Raw genomic sequence first — 17,521 nt, forward strand, 5'->3', positions numbered from 1 at the left:
GTAGATCACACAATACTAATGACCTTGCTCGACAACATAGGAATAACTGGAGCAGTAGCAGCCTGGTACCTGGCAAGATCCTAAAAAAGTACAATACATTTTATGCTGCTTATCCTAAAAATACTGTCAAAACGAATTAGGCGTTCTACTTGTTAAGTTATCAAAACTCAGCAAACATATGCAAAAAGTTGAAAAATAGAAAAGTGAGTGTCACACAGTACAATACTACATGAATTTTGGGGATGTCTCATAGATAATGATTTGGCTGTGTGTTATGACAAATACTCTTGTCTGTCAGCCATAGCAGTCTTTAATCATTGACCACCCCCTCCATCAAATTTTAGTGAAAATAAATATTCATATGAAGGTACTTAGGGCACACACTTATAATGGTAGGAAGGAAACTATTTAAACTACCACTTGATCAATTGTCAAAATAACTTATCTTATGTATCTTATGTATGTAATGAGGAGCATCCAGGAACCTTCGTTATCCCGACAGGACCTGTTTCGCCAGATGCTTTGTCAAGGGATAATCGGTTCCAGCTTCCTGGTATATCTTATGCCTCGCTTCCTTCCTACCATTATAAGTGTGTGCCCTAAGTACCTTTCATATGAATATTATTTTCACTAAAATTGGATGGAGGGGGTGGTCAATGATTAAAGACTGCTATGGCTGACAGACAAGGAGTATTTTGTCATAACACACAGCCAAATATATCTATGAGACATCCCCAAAATTCATGTAGTATTGTACTGTGTGACACTCACTTTTCTATTTTTCTACTTTTTGCATATCCTAAAAATAAGCAGTGGATTTTCCCCATCCATTTTAATAATGGTCTAGGGACTTTTCCTTTAGGAAGCCATCAAACCTTTTTTAAACTCTCCTCAAGCAAACTGCCTTTTACTATATCTCTGGCACGAATTCAGAACTTAATTACACATTGAGTGAAGATAAATATTCTCCAATTCATTTAAATTTACTACGTTGTAGCTTTATTTCATGCCCACTAGTCCTAGTATTTTTGGAAAGAGGTAAACAAGCGATTCACGTCTACCCGTTCACACTCCACTTCCAATCATTATTTATAGACCTCTATCATATCTCCTCTCAGCCGTCTGTTCTCCAAGCTGAGAGCCCTAGCTGCTTTAGCCTTTCCTCATAGGGAACTCGTCCCATCCTCTTTATCAGGTTTTCGTCACCCTTCTCTATACCTTTTCTAATTCCACCATATCTTTTTTGAGATGTGGTTACCAGAATTGAACACAATATTCAAGGTGTGGTCGCACCACGGAGTGATACAAAGCATTATAACATCTTCATTTTTGTTTTCCATTCCTTTCCTAATAATACCTAACATCTATTGGCTTTCTTAGCCGCTGCCGAACACTGACAGAGGGTTTCAACATATCATTAATGATGATGCCTAGATCCCTTTCCTGGTCAGTGACTCCTGATGTGGAACCTTGCATTACATAGCTATAATTCGGGTTCCTGTTTCCCATATGCATCGCTTTGCACTTGCTTACATTAAATGTAATCTGCCATTTAGATGCCCAGTCTCCCAATCTCGTAAGGTCCTCTTGTAATTTTTCACAATCCTCTTGCGATTTAACAACTTTGAATAACTTTGTGTCATCAGCAAATGTAATTACCTCACTAGTACTCCATCTCTAGATCACTTATAAATACGTTAAAAGCAGCAGTCCCAGCACAGACCCTGGGGAACCCCACTATCTACCCTTCTCCATTGAGAATACTGACCATTTAACCCTACTCTCTGTTTTCTATTATTTAACCAGTTTTTAATCCACAATAGGACACTGCCTCCTATCCCATGACTATCCAATTTCCTCTGGAATCTTTCATGAGGTACTTTGTCAAACACCTTTTGAAAATCCAGATACACAATACTGACTGGCTCACCTTTATCCACATGTTTGTTCACCCCTTCAAAGAAATATAATAGATTGGTGGGGCAAGATTTCCCTTCACTAAATCCATGTTGGCTTTGTCTCATTAATCCATGCCAGACTATTTTTCAAAACCAGAACAATCATCTTCAAAATACTATTTGGCATGTCACCGGACTACAAGCTAGACATGATCAAACTATTACCAAGAAATGCAAACCCAGGAACCACTTACTAGTTCACCTGCCCAACTGCAAAAACGTACTATACAAGTCCACCTACACGGCAGGATTTAGCTACCTGGGCTCAAAATGGTGGAACTCAATTCCCATAGTCATAGTGGAGGAGTAGCCTAGTGGTTAGTGCAGTGGACTTTGATCTTGGGGAACTGGGTTCGATTCCCACTGCAGCTCCTTGTGACTGTGGGCAAGTCACTTAACCCTCTATTGCCCCAGGTACAAAATAAGTACCTGTATATATGTAAACCACTTTGAATGTAGTTGCAAAATACTACAGAAAGGCGGTATATCGAGTCCCATTTCCATTCCATTCCATAAGAAGCATCACAAACTACCTCCAGTTCAGAAAAGACTTAAAGACAGTGGCGTAGGAAGGGGGGGGGGGCGGTGGGGTGGTCCGCCCCGGGTGCACGCCGCTGGGGGGGGGGGGTGTCGACTCGCTGGTTCCCTGCTCTTTCTGCCCCGGAACAGGTTACTTCCTGTTCTGGGGCAGAGAAAGCAGGGAAGCAGCAGAGCCGACGCAGCTCCCAGTGACGTGCACTGGGGGCGGACCGGCCCTCCCGCCTGCCCTCCACTGTAAGGTAAGGGTGCATTTCGGGGGGGGGGGGGGGGTGCGCTCCGGAGGGGAGGCGCCATGCCCTGCACCCGGGGGGGGGGGGGTGCAGCGGCGACCCGCCCCGGGTGTCAGGCACCCTCGCTATGGCACTGCTTAAAGACCTACCTCTTCAGGAAATTCTATGAGTAAAATATCCTCTCCCCCTATGTTCCCACCCGTAACCTCCGCTCTCAGGACAAATCACTCCTATCTGTACCCTTCTCCACCACCGCTAACTGCAGACTCCGTCCCTTCTGCCTCGCATCACCTTATGCCTGGAACAGACTCCCCGAGCCCATACGCCATGCGCCCTCCCTGCCCATCTTTAAGTCCTTACTCAAAACCCATCTCTTCTCCCTTGCTTTTGGCGCCTAACCACCTTCCCCATTCATGATACACTGACTACACTGACTACATAGTTTGTTACCTTTAGATTGTAAGCTCTCTTGAGCAGGGACTGTCCTTCCCCATGTTTTAACTTGTACAGCGCTGCGTAACCCTAGTAGCGCTATAGAAATGCTAAGTAGTAGTAGTAGTAGTAGTAAAATATGCTCTAATCATTCTGGAATGACACAACACAACCTCTAACTGTAACACATCTTTTTATATAAGAAATTAACTAAGACATATCTTCTCAAGAAACCCAATGACAATTCCATATACACTAATAGTTATCTTGCCAACCAATGTAAAACACAGAATAATTAAAATGTGCTAATAACCTTACCTAACTAAGGTGATACTAGAACACCGGGATTAGTATGTATGTTATGGAAAATTGCTCATAGATTAGTTCACAATATTTAATTTCTACTGTACATATAAGGAAGCAAATTATATAATACTCAGAATTCTCTTCTGTTTGATTTTCCGAGCCATAAAGACACCTTTGGGAAGAAACGTTTTATATGCTTGTTCGCGTATCAGGCGGCTAAATTCTGGAAATTTTTATCTACAAAATTATGGTCTTTATCATCTTATGATACATTTTAAGAAAGGCCTAAAGACGTTATTGTTTTCTCAATACATGGAAAGGAAATAGTTTGTTCTAATTCTGTTATACATTTTGAAAATGTTACATCCTAGACACTTTCAGGCTCATTTTCGAAAGAGAAGGACGCCCATCTTTCGACACAAATCGGAAGATGGGCGTCCTTCTCACAGGGTCGCCCAAATCGGTATAATCAAAAGCCGATTTTGGGCATCCCCAACTGCTTTCCGTCGCGGGGACGACCAAAGTTCACGGGGGAGTGTTGGAGGCGGGACTTGGGCGTGCCTAACACATGGACGTCCTCGACCCATAATGGAAAAAAAGGGCGTCCCTGACGAGCACTTGGACAACTTTACCTGGTCCTGTTTTTCTTACAACCAAGGCACAGAAAAGTGCCCGAACTGACCAGATGAACACCAGAGAGAATCGGGGATCACCTCCCCTTACTCCCCCAGTGGTCACAAACCCCCTCCCACCCTCAAAAAACATCTTTAAAAAATCAGAAATGACAAGTCTAGGGACGACCATCTCTAAGGACGAACTAAATATCAAGATTTGGGCGTCCCTGACCGTATTATCGAAACGAAAGATGGATATCCATCTTGTTTCCATAATACAGGTTTCCCCGCCCCTTCACCGGGATGTTTTGCGAGGACATCCTCAGCAAAATTTGGGTGTCCCTTTCGATTATGCCCCTCTTTGTGATCTAGTGCCTTTCTGTAATCTGCTTTAAGTAACATAGTAAATGACGGCAGATAAAGATCCGTACGGTCCATCCAGTCTGCCCAAAAAGATAAACTCATTATACATGATATGCAATACTTTATATGTATACTCGAGTTTGATTTCTGCTTGCCATTTACAGGGTACAGACAGTAGAAGTCTGCCCAGCACTTTTCTTGAACTAAAAAGTTCTGAAGCTAACATCGAAGCCCCTTAAAATTTACACTCAGCCCATCCATATCTATTCAGTTATGATCAGGGCATAGACCATAGACCATAGAAGTCTGCCCAGCACTGGTGTTTTGCTTCCCAATTACTGGTGATGCCACCCAATCTCTGATAAGATTCCATAGATCCATTCCTTCTAAACAGGATTCCTTTGTGTTTATCCCACGCATGTTTGAATTCCATTACCGTTTTCATCTCCACCACCTCTCGCGGGAGGGCATTCCATGTATCCACCACCCTATCCATGAAAAAATACTTCCTGAGATTACTCCTGAGTCTGCCCTTTTTCATCCTCAATTACCGCCTTCCTGTCTTCAGAAAAGGTTTGTTTGCAGATTAATACCTTTCAAATATTTGAACATCTGTATCATGTCACCCCTGTTTCTCCTTTCCCCCAAGGTATACACGTTCAGGTCAGCAAGTCTCTCCTTGTACAGTTTACAATGCAAATCCCATAACATTTTCGTAGCTTTTCTTTGCACCGCTTCCAGCCTTTTTACATATTTAGCAAGATATGGCCTCCAAAACTGAACACAATACTCCAAGTGGGGCTTCACCAATGACTTGTAGAGAGACATCAACACTTCATTTCTTCTTCTGGTTATACCCTTCTCTATGTAGCCCAGCAGCCTTCTGGCCATGGCCACCGCCTTGTTGCATTGTTTCTTCACCTTCAGATCCTCGGACACCATCACCCCAAGGTCTCTCTCCTGAGTCAAGCTTACTAATCTCTCCCCTCCTAATTGGTATCTTTCTTTTGGGTTTCTGCACCCCAAGTGCATCACTCTGCACTTCTTGGCATCAAATTTTAACCTCCAGACCCTCGACCATTCTTCTAATGTTTGGAGATCCCTTCTCATTGTTTCCACTCCCTCCACTCTATTGACTATCTTCATGCCATCCGCAAAAAGGCAAACCTTTCCTTCCAACCCTTCAGCAATATCTCTGACAAATATATTAAACAGAATTGGCCCAAGCACCGACCCCTGAGGAACTCCACTGCTCACCTTCCTTTCCTCCGAGCGGATTCCATTTACCACCACCCTCTGTCACCTGTTGGTCAACCAGTTTCCTATCCAGTTCACCACTTTTGGTCCTAAGTTCAGCCCTCTCAGCTTATTCACAAGTCTTCTGTGGGCGACCATATCAAAGGCTTTGCTGAAATCCAAGTAGATTACATCTAGCGCACGTCCCTCATCCAGTTCTTTGGCCACCCAGTCGAAGAAGTCAATGAGATTCATTTAGCAGGATTTTCCTTTGGTAAAGCCATATTGCCTCAGATCCTGTAACCTGTTGGCTTCAAGAGAGTTAACTATCCTTTCTTTCAGCAGTGACTCCATTAATTTTTCCTACCACCAATGTGAGACTTAACGGTCTGTAGTTTCCCACTTCTTCCTTGTCTCCACTTTTGTGAAGAGGGACCACATCCACTCGTCTCCAATCCCGAGGAACCTCTTCCGTCTTTAAAGATCTATTAAATAAATCTTTAAGAGGTCCCGCCAGGACTTCTCTGAGCTTCCTCAGTATCCTGGGATGTATCCCATCTGGCCACATAGCTTTGTCCACCTTCAAATTCTCAAGCTGTTTCTAAATTCTTTCTTACATAAAAGGTGCAATATCCACTCCATTCCCAGATATTCCCTTGGCAGCCAACCGCAGTCCTTCTCTAGGATTTTCCTCCGTGAACACCGAAGAGAAGTAATTGTTTAGCACATTCACTTTATTCTCATCACTCTCCACATAGCCATTCTCATTATCTTTCAGTCTTGCAATTCCATTTCAATCTTTTCTCCTTTCTCCAATATATCTGAAAAAGGTCTAGTCACCTCTCTTTACATCTTTAGCCATTTTTTCTTCCGCTTGTGTTTTCACTAACCGTATTTCCCTCTTACCTTCTTTGAATTTAATCCGATAACCTTTTCCGTTATCCTTTTGTTGCGTTCTTCTGTATTTATTGAACAAAGCCTCTTTTGCTCTTATTTTTTCAGCTACTTGTTTGGAGAACCGTATAGGCTTCCTGTTTCTCTCGTTTTTGTTTACTTTCCTTGCATTAAGATCAGTTGCAATATTTATGGCAGCCTTTAGCTTGGACCTCTTTTTTTCCACTTCTCCTATGCCTTCCCATACCAACAGCTCCTTCTTCAGGTGTTCCCCCATTTTATCAAAATCAGTACGTCTGAAATCCAGTACTTTGAGTTTTGTGCATCCGCATTCCGCCTTCGCCCTTATATCAAACCATATTGTGTGATGATCACTATTACATAAGTGGGCACCCACACGGAAAAAGCTGATATTCAAATCAAACCAACTGAAACAAAATAATGTCAGACTGGAAGCTGGACTTCATATTTTGTGCCAGAACTCTGTCACTCATACTGTCACTACTCTCTTCGCAAAATGCGCTTTAGAGCATCTGCAGCATTAAACCTAACTTTTCTGCCCATATTAATGTTATGTCTCTGCCTCAGTGGCATGCTCTCATTCAGCTCGCTCTCTAGTGGTCAGACCTGGTGGGTGCAATGGACTGTCTGTTTGTGGCTTTCCCAGTTTCAGAAGTCATGCCGGTCCGGTCCGGATTTTCTAGCCTGCCAGTTGGTCTTGAGACTTTTTGGAACTGAGCTGTTTCCGTACCTGGTGTACTCCCTGGCTGTTGGCCTTTATTAACCTCCTGGAAGCTTCCCTAGTTTGCCTTGCAACAGAGGTCTTCAGAGGTGTTTCTTCTGCGAGTGTTTGTTGCTGCGCTCCCTTTGCTACCCTCAGTATTCTGCTTTTAGAACTTTGCCTGGACTTGGAATTAGACTTAGACTTTGCTTGCCGCCTGCCTTTGGAACTTTTGCCTGGATCTGACTTTGCTTTTGCTCGCTGCCTGCCTTTTGAACTTTTGTCTGGACCTGACTACTGCTTTTGCTTGCCGCCTGCATAGAGACTTCTGCCTGGACCTGACTTTGCTTTTGTTTGCCGCCTGCCTTTTGAACTTTTGCCTGGACCTGACTTCTGCTTCGTCTTGTTGCCTGCCTAAGAGACCTTGCCAAATCCAGGTACGTCAGCTCTGCCTGTACTGGTGTGGGGTGAGTGTTCCTCCTGCCGCTGCCGTCCCTCGGCAGTGGCCCAAGGGCTCACTATCCAATGTTTTGTGTGAAGCGTGACAATTAAACATGAAGACTGCGCAATAAGTGACCACAGCACAGGTAAAACTCAAAGATATTATAATAAATGCTTTTTAATTCAAATAGCAATATGGGGTATGTAGGGATCCCAACAGAAATACAATTATATTTAAAAATATTTCTGCCTCAAAATGCATTCTAATAATAATGTTACAGTGAGTGGTAACTAGGCAAGAAATTGCTGAAATGCCACATGATTATTTGCTATAGCCCAACATGGGACCCCAGTCGGTCAGATTAGGGTTAATGCACTTGCATAAGGCCCCAGCATAGGTTCCCAATTATGTCCATCTGAGAGACCTTTACCACTTCGTTTGGGATCTCGTCTGCATTTGGATTTTGCTCTGTGATGGTGAATTCCACTTCCTGCCGGTCTTTCTCCTTCTCCCACTCCTGCAGCTCCTGTTCATAGCGAGTCAGAGCCTCCTGCATGAAAATCTGAGAAAGGGAAAGCAGGCTAAGAAACAGCAGGATGATGGAAGGCCTTTTCACCCCCATCCGTGTCTGTCCGCTATCAAATGTTTTCTATTCTTGTCTAATGCTGTATGCACAGAATCAACCAAATCAATTTTCAGCTCCAGGCAGATCTTTCAAGAATGTATAGGCTACATAAACAGCGACAAACTGTTGAGGCCAGATTAATATAATCACACATAATACAGCAGTTTCCCCTGATTTGTTTCAGGACTCCTGAGTGCTCTTGCGTGTACATAGAGAGTTCATGCACATGCTACACAAACATACTACACATATATACAAATACACCATTGTTACACTTGCTATGCACTCACTTACTACAACTACATCCACACTATCAAAATGCTTCATATGGTAAAATTATGCCTTACCTGCTGATAATTTTCTTTCCTTGAGTAGTAGCAGATGACTCCAAGAACTGGTGGGGTTGTGTCCATCTACCAGCAGGTGGAGATTAGAGATTACAAAGCTGAAGGCAGTGATACCAGATGGCCAAGCTCCTCCTTCACCTCAGTACATGTCTCATCACCAAGCAGAATCAGACAAGAAACCAGGAAGCCTTCCTCACCAACCATACAAAACAGAAACTTGTCAGTCTGACTTAAGAGAAACCACGACTGCGATGGAGTCCTCTTCAGTGGTTTCTGTTCTCTTTCCTCTTCTCCTTTTTTTTTTGGGAAACTAAAGACCAGAACAAGAACAGATAGGCAAAATAAGCGCGGCTGACAAAGGGCGGGATCCTGGATTCATCTGCTGCTACTAAAGGAAAGAAAATTATCAGAAGTAAAGGAATAATTTTATCTTCCTTAGAGTATATAGCAGATTAATCCAAGAACTGGTGGGCTGTACCAAAGCAATCCCTAAGTAGGGTGGGAAGTCGCCGCTCCCTGAGACAGAACCGCTGCTGCAAAGGCAGCATCTGAATAGTGAAAGCACACCTGTTCCGCCCAAGAAGTAGATAGCAAACTCGTGAAATGAGCCTGGAATGCCACCGGTGGAATGCAACCTTTCCAGAAAATCCACAAATTATCTGCAATCCAACGAGCAAAAAATCAAATCAGACCAGAGGCTGCCGTCCCACAGCAAGAACCAACGACAAAGACAAAAAGAAGATCTGAATGCTGAAAAACATGCAACATCTGCAAATACCGGAGAGCAATCTGATCATCCAGGAGACGAAGCGCCATGTACTCCATGTGAAAATCCCCCTCCCGAAAGAAGGGAAGAAAGAGAGGCTGAAAAAGAAAAGCCAAACCACAGCCAGAATAGAAAGAAGGAACCGAAAGCAAGGCCACTCCAGACTCAGCAAATTACAGAAAAAAACAGCTTGGAATGGCTGCATTAAAAATTCAGACACTCTGAGTGCCAACGAATTGACAACCAAGAACACTGCTTGTAAGTTCCTAAGTGAAGCATTCTGCAAAGGAACAAAAGGAGTCCGAAGCAATGCTCAGTAGACAAGAAACCCCAAGCTAGACTCGGAGAATACGAACGAGGTTTCAGGGAGAAGAAGGTCGCAGCAGCAGAGCAGCAAAGCACTGTGTCACGACTGTGATTTTATTCCATGCCTACACTCACCTTGCCTCCGGGTGACCGGGTCCTGTAGTTGCTGTGGACTGTTTTTTCCTGTTTCCCAGATGTCTTCCAGGTTCCATTCCGGTCCTGATGTTCCAGCTTTCCAGACTTGTCCCGGTGGTTCTGCTGTCAAGCCTCACCGGTGACATCACCTGTAATTGCCTTATTAAGCACCTGGGAACTTTCAAGCTTTGCCTTTGCAACAGAGGTCTTCAGATGTGCTTTTGTCTGAGAGTGTTTGTTGCTGCTCTAGCTCTGCTAGTATCTGCTTTGTGTGTCCTTAGCTTTAGTTTCTTTGGTTTGTTTTTGCCTTGTCTGTCTTTAACTTTAGTTCCTTGCTGCTGTATCTGCTCTGCCTAGCTCCAGTTCCTTATTGTGTCCCTGATCTGTCTTCTGCTATAGTTCCCTGACTGCTTGTTCCACCCTGGTTGTCCTTAGCTTTAGCCCTTCCCCGTTCGTGTCTGCCTTGCCTGAGTACTTCAATCTGGTTCCAGTCCAGCCAAGCCAAGTCCGCTCCAGCTTGTGGTTCCAGTCCAGTCAAGCCAAGTCCGCTCCAGCTTGTGGTTCCAGTCCAGCCAAGGCCGCTCCAGCTTTTGGTTCTGGTCCAGCCAAGCCGGGTCCGTTCCAGGTCTTGGTTCCAGTCCAGCCTGTTGGTGTTTGTCCGCGCTTCCCTGTTGGGTGGTCTTCCTGCTGTTGACAGTCTCTGGCAGCAGCCCAAGGGCTCACTACTCCAGATCACTTGCAGTGACATGACACTCTGCAAGAAATGCACCACCTCCGAGTGCAAGGCCAGGCCAGGCCCTTCTGCAACACATCCTGCAGAAAGAACTCAATCGCTGAGGAACAGACGCCCACAATGAAGACCAAGCATGGGCCGCAACCAGTCTCAAAAAATCCTCAACATCTGAGAATACGCGGTTGCAGTGGACCATGGACCACATACAAGATCACAACAGAACAATAACCATACCGCACAAAGAACTCTGTTCCTCAGAGTCGACCTCTCAAAACACCAGGCCGTAAGACCAAAGCGAGAGGGATCATCCACTCAGGAGCGGACCCAGAACGAAGAGCCCAGAGTCAAGCGGATCCAGAACGAAGAGCCCAGAGTCAAGCAGATCCAAAACGAAGGCACCACCAGGAGCCTCACTCTATCCACATACCAAGGGCACCATGGTTAATCTGGAGCTACCAGAATGACTCGACCCCGGTGGACAGCAATCTGAAAAGAACTTGGCCGCAGAGAGGCCACGGAGGAAACACTATCAAAGAATGCCCTCCGACCAAGCATGCAATAGAATGACCAGCCCTGCCAAATCACCCTCTCTCCGATGACAGAAGAAAGGAAGCACCTGGGCGTCCAGCCGGGACGCCATCAGATCTACCTATGGAGCTCTCTACCTGAGGCCATGTTGGAGAAGCACTGGTGCGGAATAACCATTCTGCCAAGACCAGAAGATGGCAGAAAAGAGAACTCACCGTAGGAAAAGCCCGCAAAGTGGGCCACATAGAAATGGAACACGAGGTCCTCTGCCCATTCCATCGGGGCGACACGCCCTGATGGCCACAGTCTGACTCCAAGTCCCACTCTGTCGAAGAAACAGCCACCGCCTCATCTTCTCCGACGACAGAAGCACCGCCTAGCCCGTAATGTGCCCTGAAGTGCTAGAAGACGAACAGCACCAAAAGCAGATCCAGGTGGGAGATCGGCTACACCGTCCCCTGTGCCATCCACCACCCCGGAGACAGAAGGAGGAGGCAAAGATCTTTCCAGTCCGAGAGACTCGCATCTGTGACCACCACAATCGACTGCGGAGGCACCAAGGCATCGCTTCCAAGGGAGGAATTGTGAAACCACCAGTTCATGCACCGGCGTACCAAGAACAGCCACGGAAGACACTACTGGCACTCCTGGAACACAGGAGACCACCCAACGAGAAGCAAGAACTGTAGATGTTGTCTATAAGCACCGCCCACAGCACTACCTCCAAAGTGTCTGCCACAGAGTCCAAGTCATGATTGTATAGCCAAGCCCGAGGAATCAGCACCCTGAGCAAACTGCGCACCCAAGTCTGAACCTGATCCTCCAGTCCTCGGTCAAGAAAAAAATCGTACCAGAGTACCAGAGCTGTCTGGAATGGGACGAGGTGGCTCATTTGAAGGGTGACCACCCAGTTCAAGGATTCCAAGAAGACCCGGGAAGATAAACTCTCGGATCTCATCTAGAGTAAGGTGCACTCTGATGCTGTCCTTGAGGAGAATGCCGCCAAATTCCCAAACCTAGGAAAAGGTGAATGGAGCCATAGCCATGCCGACAGGCAAAGCCTGGAACTGAACATGAGGGCTCAGAACGGCCAACCGCAGATGATGGGGCCAAAGAGGAAAGAAAAGAAATGCTTCCTAAGGGAGAAGTACAGGGAAAATTGAAGGAACTCTGAATATAGCTGCTGTCCAATATAAAGAAAAAGTGCAATAAAAGCCTTAGAGACACTACAACAAACAGCTAGCTAGAAGTGCCACAGATACAGTGGAAGCTGGAGCTGGAATGCAATAGTTTAATCAGTGTCAGACAGCAAAACTAGAAGAGTAGAGCTGCTGTGGGAAACCACCACTGCTAACCTTTGGCACTGTAGCCTAGTGTAAACTGTCCCAGCTACGAAAAGGGAAGTAAAATATGCCCCATAGAAAAGGAGCTGAGGGCCACAGTTTCTAATATGATGCACAAACCAGCCTTAAACCTGTGGCCTTCAGGCTGAAAGCCAACCATCTTCCAGAAAAAACATAACTATTTTGCTGAAGCTACTGCACCTGGAGCAAAAGCCCCCATGACATCAGCACTGAGGTTCCATGGTTACCATGCAGACCAGAGCACTAGCCCCAGAAAACAACAATACGTAACATTTCCCACAGAAAGGTGGCACCAAAAGCACTAAGCCTAGAAACTCCCACTTGTAATTGTAAAGGAGCAAAAGGTGCAGAAAAAAAAGGAAAACCTACTGCACCTGCTATTCCCAGGCAGTGGCATTCCTAGCGTGGATGGCACCCGGGGCGGATCACCAATGCGCCCCCCACGGGTGCACGCCGCTGGGGGGGGGTGCCGCAGCACGCGCCTGTGGGCTCCGACTTCGCAAACTTCGCTCGTTCGCTGCAGCTTCCTCTGCCCCGGAACAGGAAGTGTCTCTGGAGGAGAAGCAGAGTTCCACAGATGCAGCAGCCTGCTGCCTAACCAGCACACAGACTGAAAGCACAGCACTATGAATTGATTTGCACTTTTCTGACCACTGACAGGTCAGTTATGACCCATGAACTGCATAGCTAAAGGCTCAAACTTAAAATGCCTGAGTGCTGCATCTTTCTGCTGAAAGCTGTGAATTCGAGGTCATGCTGATCTACAGCAAGGAGCGCTCTTCCCCTCCCTGACAGAGTTGGTGCCACTGACTCTACATCACAAGGACACTAAAAATGTATACACAGTTTGAAAGCGAGAATGTGTTGAGGTTACTAGACAAAACAATGATAAGACCTGGGTCTTGGAGAAATTCCTGTGGCAAAATGACGGCTACAATCTCCTGTAAAAGAAACCTTGGACTTGTTATAAGATGCTGTGTTCCATAACATTCAGATAGTGTGTTCCATTCTATGTAAACAATGCAGTAAGACAGAAATAAGCTGAAGTTGCAAGCTGCAGGATTTGGGAGGGAATTGATGCCCAATCCATTGTACAAAAAGGTATATAAGTCACTGTTGTATTGTATTTAGGCAGAGGCTGAGATGATCAACAGTGAGTAAATCTTTACAGCGGTGGTCTCTCTCTCCCTCTCATAACAAATTGCTATTTGTTATTGGCTGTTTTCATTGTTATTATCTGGATTGGTAAGGAATAAAGACTTTCTCCTTGGAAGGAACATAGCCTCTGTCTTCTCTGCTACCCCATATCTTGGGGGTGGCTGGTCCTCTATATCTTGGGGCGGGTGTAAGGCAGAAACCCTATTGCCCCACTTGTCCAAATGGTATATTTCTTATGGTAAGTAGAAGGATCAGAGAAAGAATTCCCACATATTACAGCCTTCTCTGAGACTAGGTGGTTATCAGAGGGGACCATATAACCACAGACTCCACAGGAAACATCTAAGACAGGGAAACCCTGTACTGCCCGGTCCTGTCACAAATCTTCTGTTTCTTCTGGGGTTTTTTTTACTGGTGAGGAAGGCTAGAGCTCTAAAGACCGGGAGGCAAAGGGGGAAAGGGTGAATCAGGGACCCAGAAGACTGAGTATGCCCCCAAAGTCGGCACCACCAGCCAGACACCCCTAAACTCAACTGTCCCACAGGACCCAGGAGTATCCCCAACAGACAAATCCAGGAGCTGCTGAAGCGCCGTCCACCACCAGCTGGAGATAGAGCTGTACTGAGGTGAAGGAAGAGCTGGCCGTCAAGTATCACTGCCTTCAGCTTTGTAACCTCTATCTCCACCTGCTGGTAGATGGACCAGTTCTTGGATTCATCTGCTGCATACGCTAAGGAAACATATTACATAAACAAAAAAAGTACCCCTCCCCCATACTAGATGGACAAATACACTTTCCCACATATGCTATGTACTTTCATATGTATAGGACTTTGTTCAAAGACAGTTACCATAAGTCATGTCTCTCCTGGAGGGGGCGAGTAAAAATCTGAAATTCAAGAGTTAACCACATACATCCTTTTACCAAAACAAAAAACAAGCCCCAGAAGGAAAGGCATTCTTTCTGCTTTAAATCCATGAATTTTCTACTACGAGTACAGGTAAAATGCTTTGTCTCATGCCTGAATACCTGAGATTAGTAGCATGGAATCTTGTTGCTCTTTGGGGTTCTGCCAAGTACTGGTGACCTGGATTGGCCACTGTTGGAAGCAGGATACTAGGCTAGATGGACCACTGGTCTGACCCAGTATGGCTATTCTTATGTTCTTATCCTGCAGACCAGCTCCTTTGCTGGCACTCCAGGACTGAGTTACTTTTATATGAGCAAAATAAAAGACCAGGGTTGAAATCCTACCTCCCACTGACATTCTCAATCAGCAGGGAGGTCCTGTTCTCCCTAATGCATCAGATATGCTCATAGGCCTTGAGCCCTGCAGGGCAAGAACTTGTACTCGAATATCATTTATGTATTTCTTAGCATTTGGCTCACACATTTTTCAGTTGTAACATTCAAGTCCACTAGGTATTTCCCCGTCCTCAGAGGGTTTACAACCCAGGGGCCCTTTGATTAAATTTAGCATGCTCTAACGGAATTACTGCACAAGGCTTTAGTAAAAGGGCCCCTTACTTTGTACCTGAGGTAATGGAGGATGAAGTGACCTGCCAGGGTCACAAGGAGTGGAAGTGGGATTAACTAGGCTTGCCCTGGTTTTCAGCCTGCCTGCTGCTTTAAGTAAATGCTGAAATCAATGAAACAGAAAGAAGTACCCAAGAATGCCTGTGTGGTATAAGACCCCAAAAAGAGATTCTTCAGAGTAGGTGTGGGCAGCTCAAAACTTTCGTTTTGTGTAGTTTATGGGCATTTTTGTTATGCTTTGATTTTTAATTTTATTCACTTTAGGGGCAACCCCCCCCCCCCCCCCCCTCCAAAATATGTTTTTCCTGTTTTGGGCTGAAAATAACATGAAATATCTCCCATGTCCTTCAGATGAAATGCACATCCCACTGCAACGTCTCACCTCACAAATCAGATCAAGGCTGTAGAACATGGCATCCTCAGAAGCAGTCAGTGTCACAACACAGGGTATGCTCTCTCCAGGCTGTATGATTCCTGACTGTGGGCTGGTAACCAGGATCTGCAACAAAGAACAGGCCAGAGAATCAATGAGTCAGTCAATTAGTTCCCTGCCTTTCCAGAAGTGGCTGCACACTTTCTCTTTTAGGGGCCAATTCACTGAAACCATAAAAGTTTCATTGGACCACATTTTTTTAAAACTAGGAGTTGTATGAGGGAATAAAGAACCAAGAGGATGATATTCAGTGGGAGATCACTTGATTGTCAGCAGCACATAATCAGAAAATTCTGCTGAAAATCTAGCAAAACCAATATGGCACTTCCAGTTGGTGCTGGGGCAGTCCAGAGGGGCAGAGTCATTGCAAACCCAGAAAGTGATGCAGGCACCATTCAGTGCTGGTGCCTGGATAACCATCTGGGCAGGTAGGGCTACAAAAGTATTGGCTGGCACTCATAACTTCTGGTGGCCAGGCAAGACCCAGATATTCAGGGCAGTGTTCTGAACTCTATACATAAAGTCAACGGGCAACCTTCTTGTTTATACACAAAACAGAGAAAAGGGTCTCTCACATTCTCATTTTTTTGCCTGCACTGTCACAGTTTCCTTGGGTGGGTAGAGGTACTAGAGGATGTCCAAAGTTTCTGTCCTGGGTTCCTGCTCTGTCTCTAACTTAAATGCAACGGCTTCAGCCATTTCCCTGATAAAGTCAATGAAGGAGAGTTTCTCAGGTGTGGGATTTCTCCTTCCTCTTCACAGAACTGATAGCATGCTCAGTCTCAGACCCTAAGAAATATTGTAAAGGAGAAGTCTGGTCTCTGCTTGTCTTGATCTTTGTTCATCAGTTTGAATGGGCCTCAAATAAGACTTTTGAGACACCGATGTTCTTTTAAAAAGAATAGTATTCAGAAGTTTCCTAAAACTATCATAACTACTCAAATCCTCCAATTTTAAAGCAAGTAAGATCCAAATATTGGGAGCCTGAGACATCATCAACTGCTTAAAAAAGCCAAATCTTTTTATACATAGTAAACATAGTAGATGACGGCAGAAAAAGACCTGCATGGTCCATCCAGTCTTCCCAAGAAGATAAATTCATATGTGCTACTTTTTTTATTTGTACTGTCCTCTTCAGGGCACAGACCGTATAAGTCTGCCCAGCCCTATCCCCGCCTCCCAACCACCAACCCCGCCTCCCACCACCAGCTCTGGCACAGACTGTATGTCTGCCCAGCACTATCCCCGCCTCCCAACTACCAGTCCCGCCTCCCACCACCAGCTCTGGCACAGACCGTATAAGTCTGCCCAGCACTATCCCTGCCTCCCACCACCGGCTCTGGCACAGACCGTATAAGTCTGCCCAGCACTATCCCTGCCTCCCACCACTGGCTCTAGCACAGACCGTATAAGTCTGCCCAGCACTATCCCTGCCTCCCAACCAACCAGCTCTGCCACCCATTCATGCTATTAGGAGAAGGAACTGCAAAAGGAGAAGAATAGTATGATCTTGTACTTTTCCTAAGATCTATAAACTTCACTTGCTCTATCAAGTAGTTCGGAGAGTCTCCAGTTAGAATTTTAAACGAAATGCATGCAAATTTGAATAAAATTCTTGCTTCAATTGGCAACCAGTGCAATTGTAAACAGAACTGAATAATATGATCATGTTTTCTTAACAAAAAAAATTAATGTCACTGCTGTATTTTCTATAGATTGCAATCTACACAATTGATATTTAGGAGCACCCAACAGCAGAAGATTGCAATAATCTAGCTTAGATAAAACTAAAGACTGCACCCGCAACCCAAATTGAGAAATCTCAAAAAAATCTCCTAATGCGTCTCAATTTC

The 17,521-nt window shown here is 45.2% G+C and overlaps 1 protein-coding gene across 1 annotated transcript in view; it reads right to left on the reverse strand.

Annotated features, from left to right (window-relative positions):
• The window catches only part of CFAP65 (cilia and flagella associated protein 65), a 176,814-nt gene that overhangs the window by 13,708 nt on the left and 145,585 nt on the right, over positions 1–17,521 (reverse strand). The window contains 3 exon segments of the mRNA XM_030210891.1: positions 5,101–5,118; positions 8,161–8,298; positions 15,618–15,734. Of these exon segments, the coding sequence (XP_030066751.1) occupies positions 5,101–5,118; positions 8,161–8,298; positions 15,618–15,734 (273 nt within the window).

Source organism: Microcaecilia unicolor, chromosome 7, assembly GCF_901765095.1.
Source record: "Microcaecilia unicolor chromosome 7, aMicUni1.1, whole genome shotgun sequence".
In the NCBI taxonomy this organism is placed as follows: Eukaryota; Metazoa; Chordata; class Amphibia; order Gymnophiona; family Siphonopidae; genus Microcaecilia; species Microcaecilia unicolor.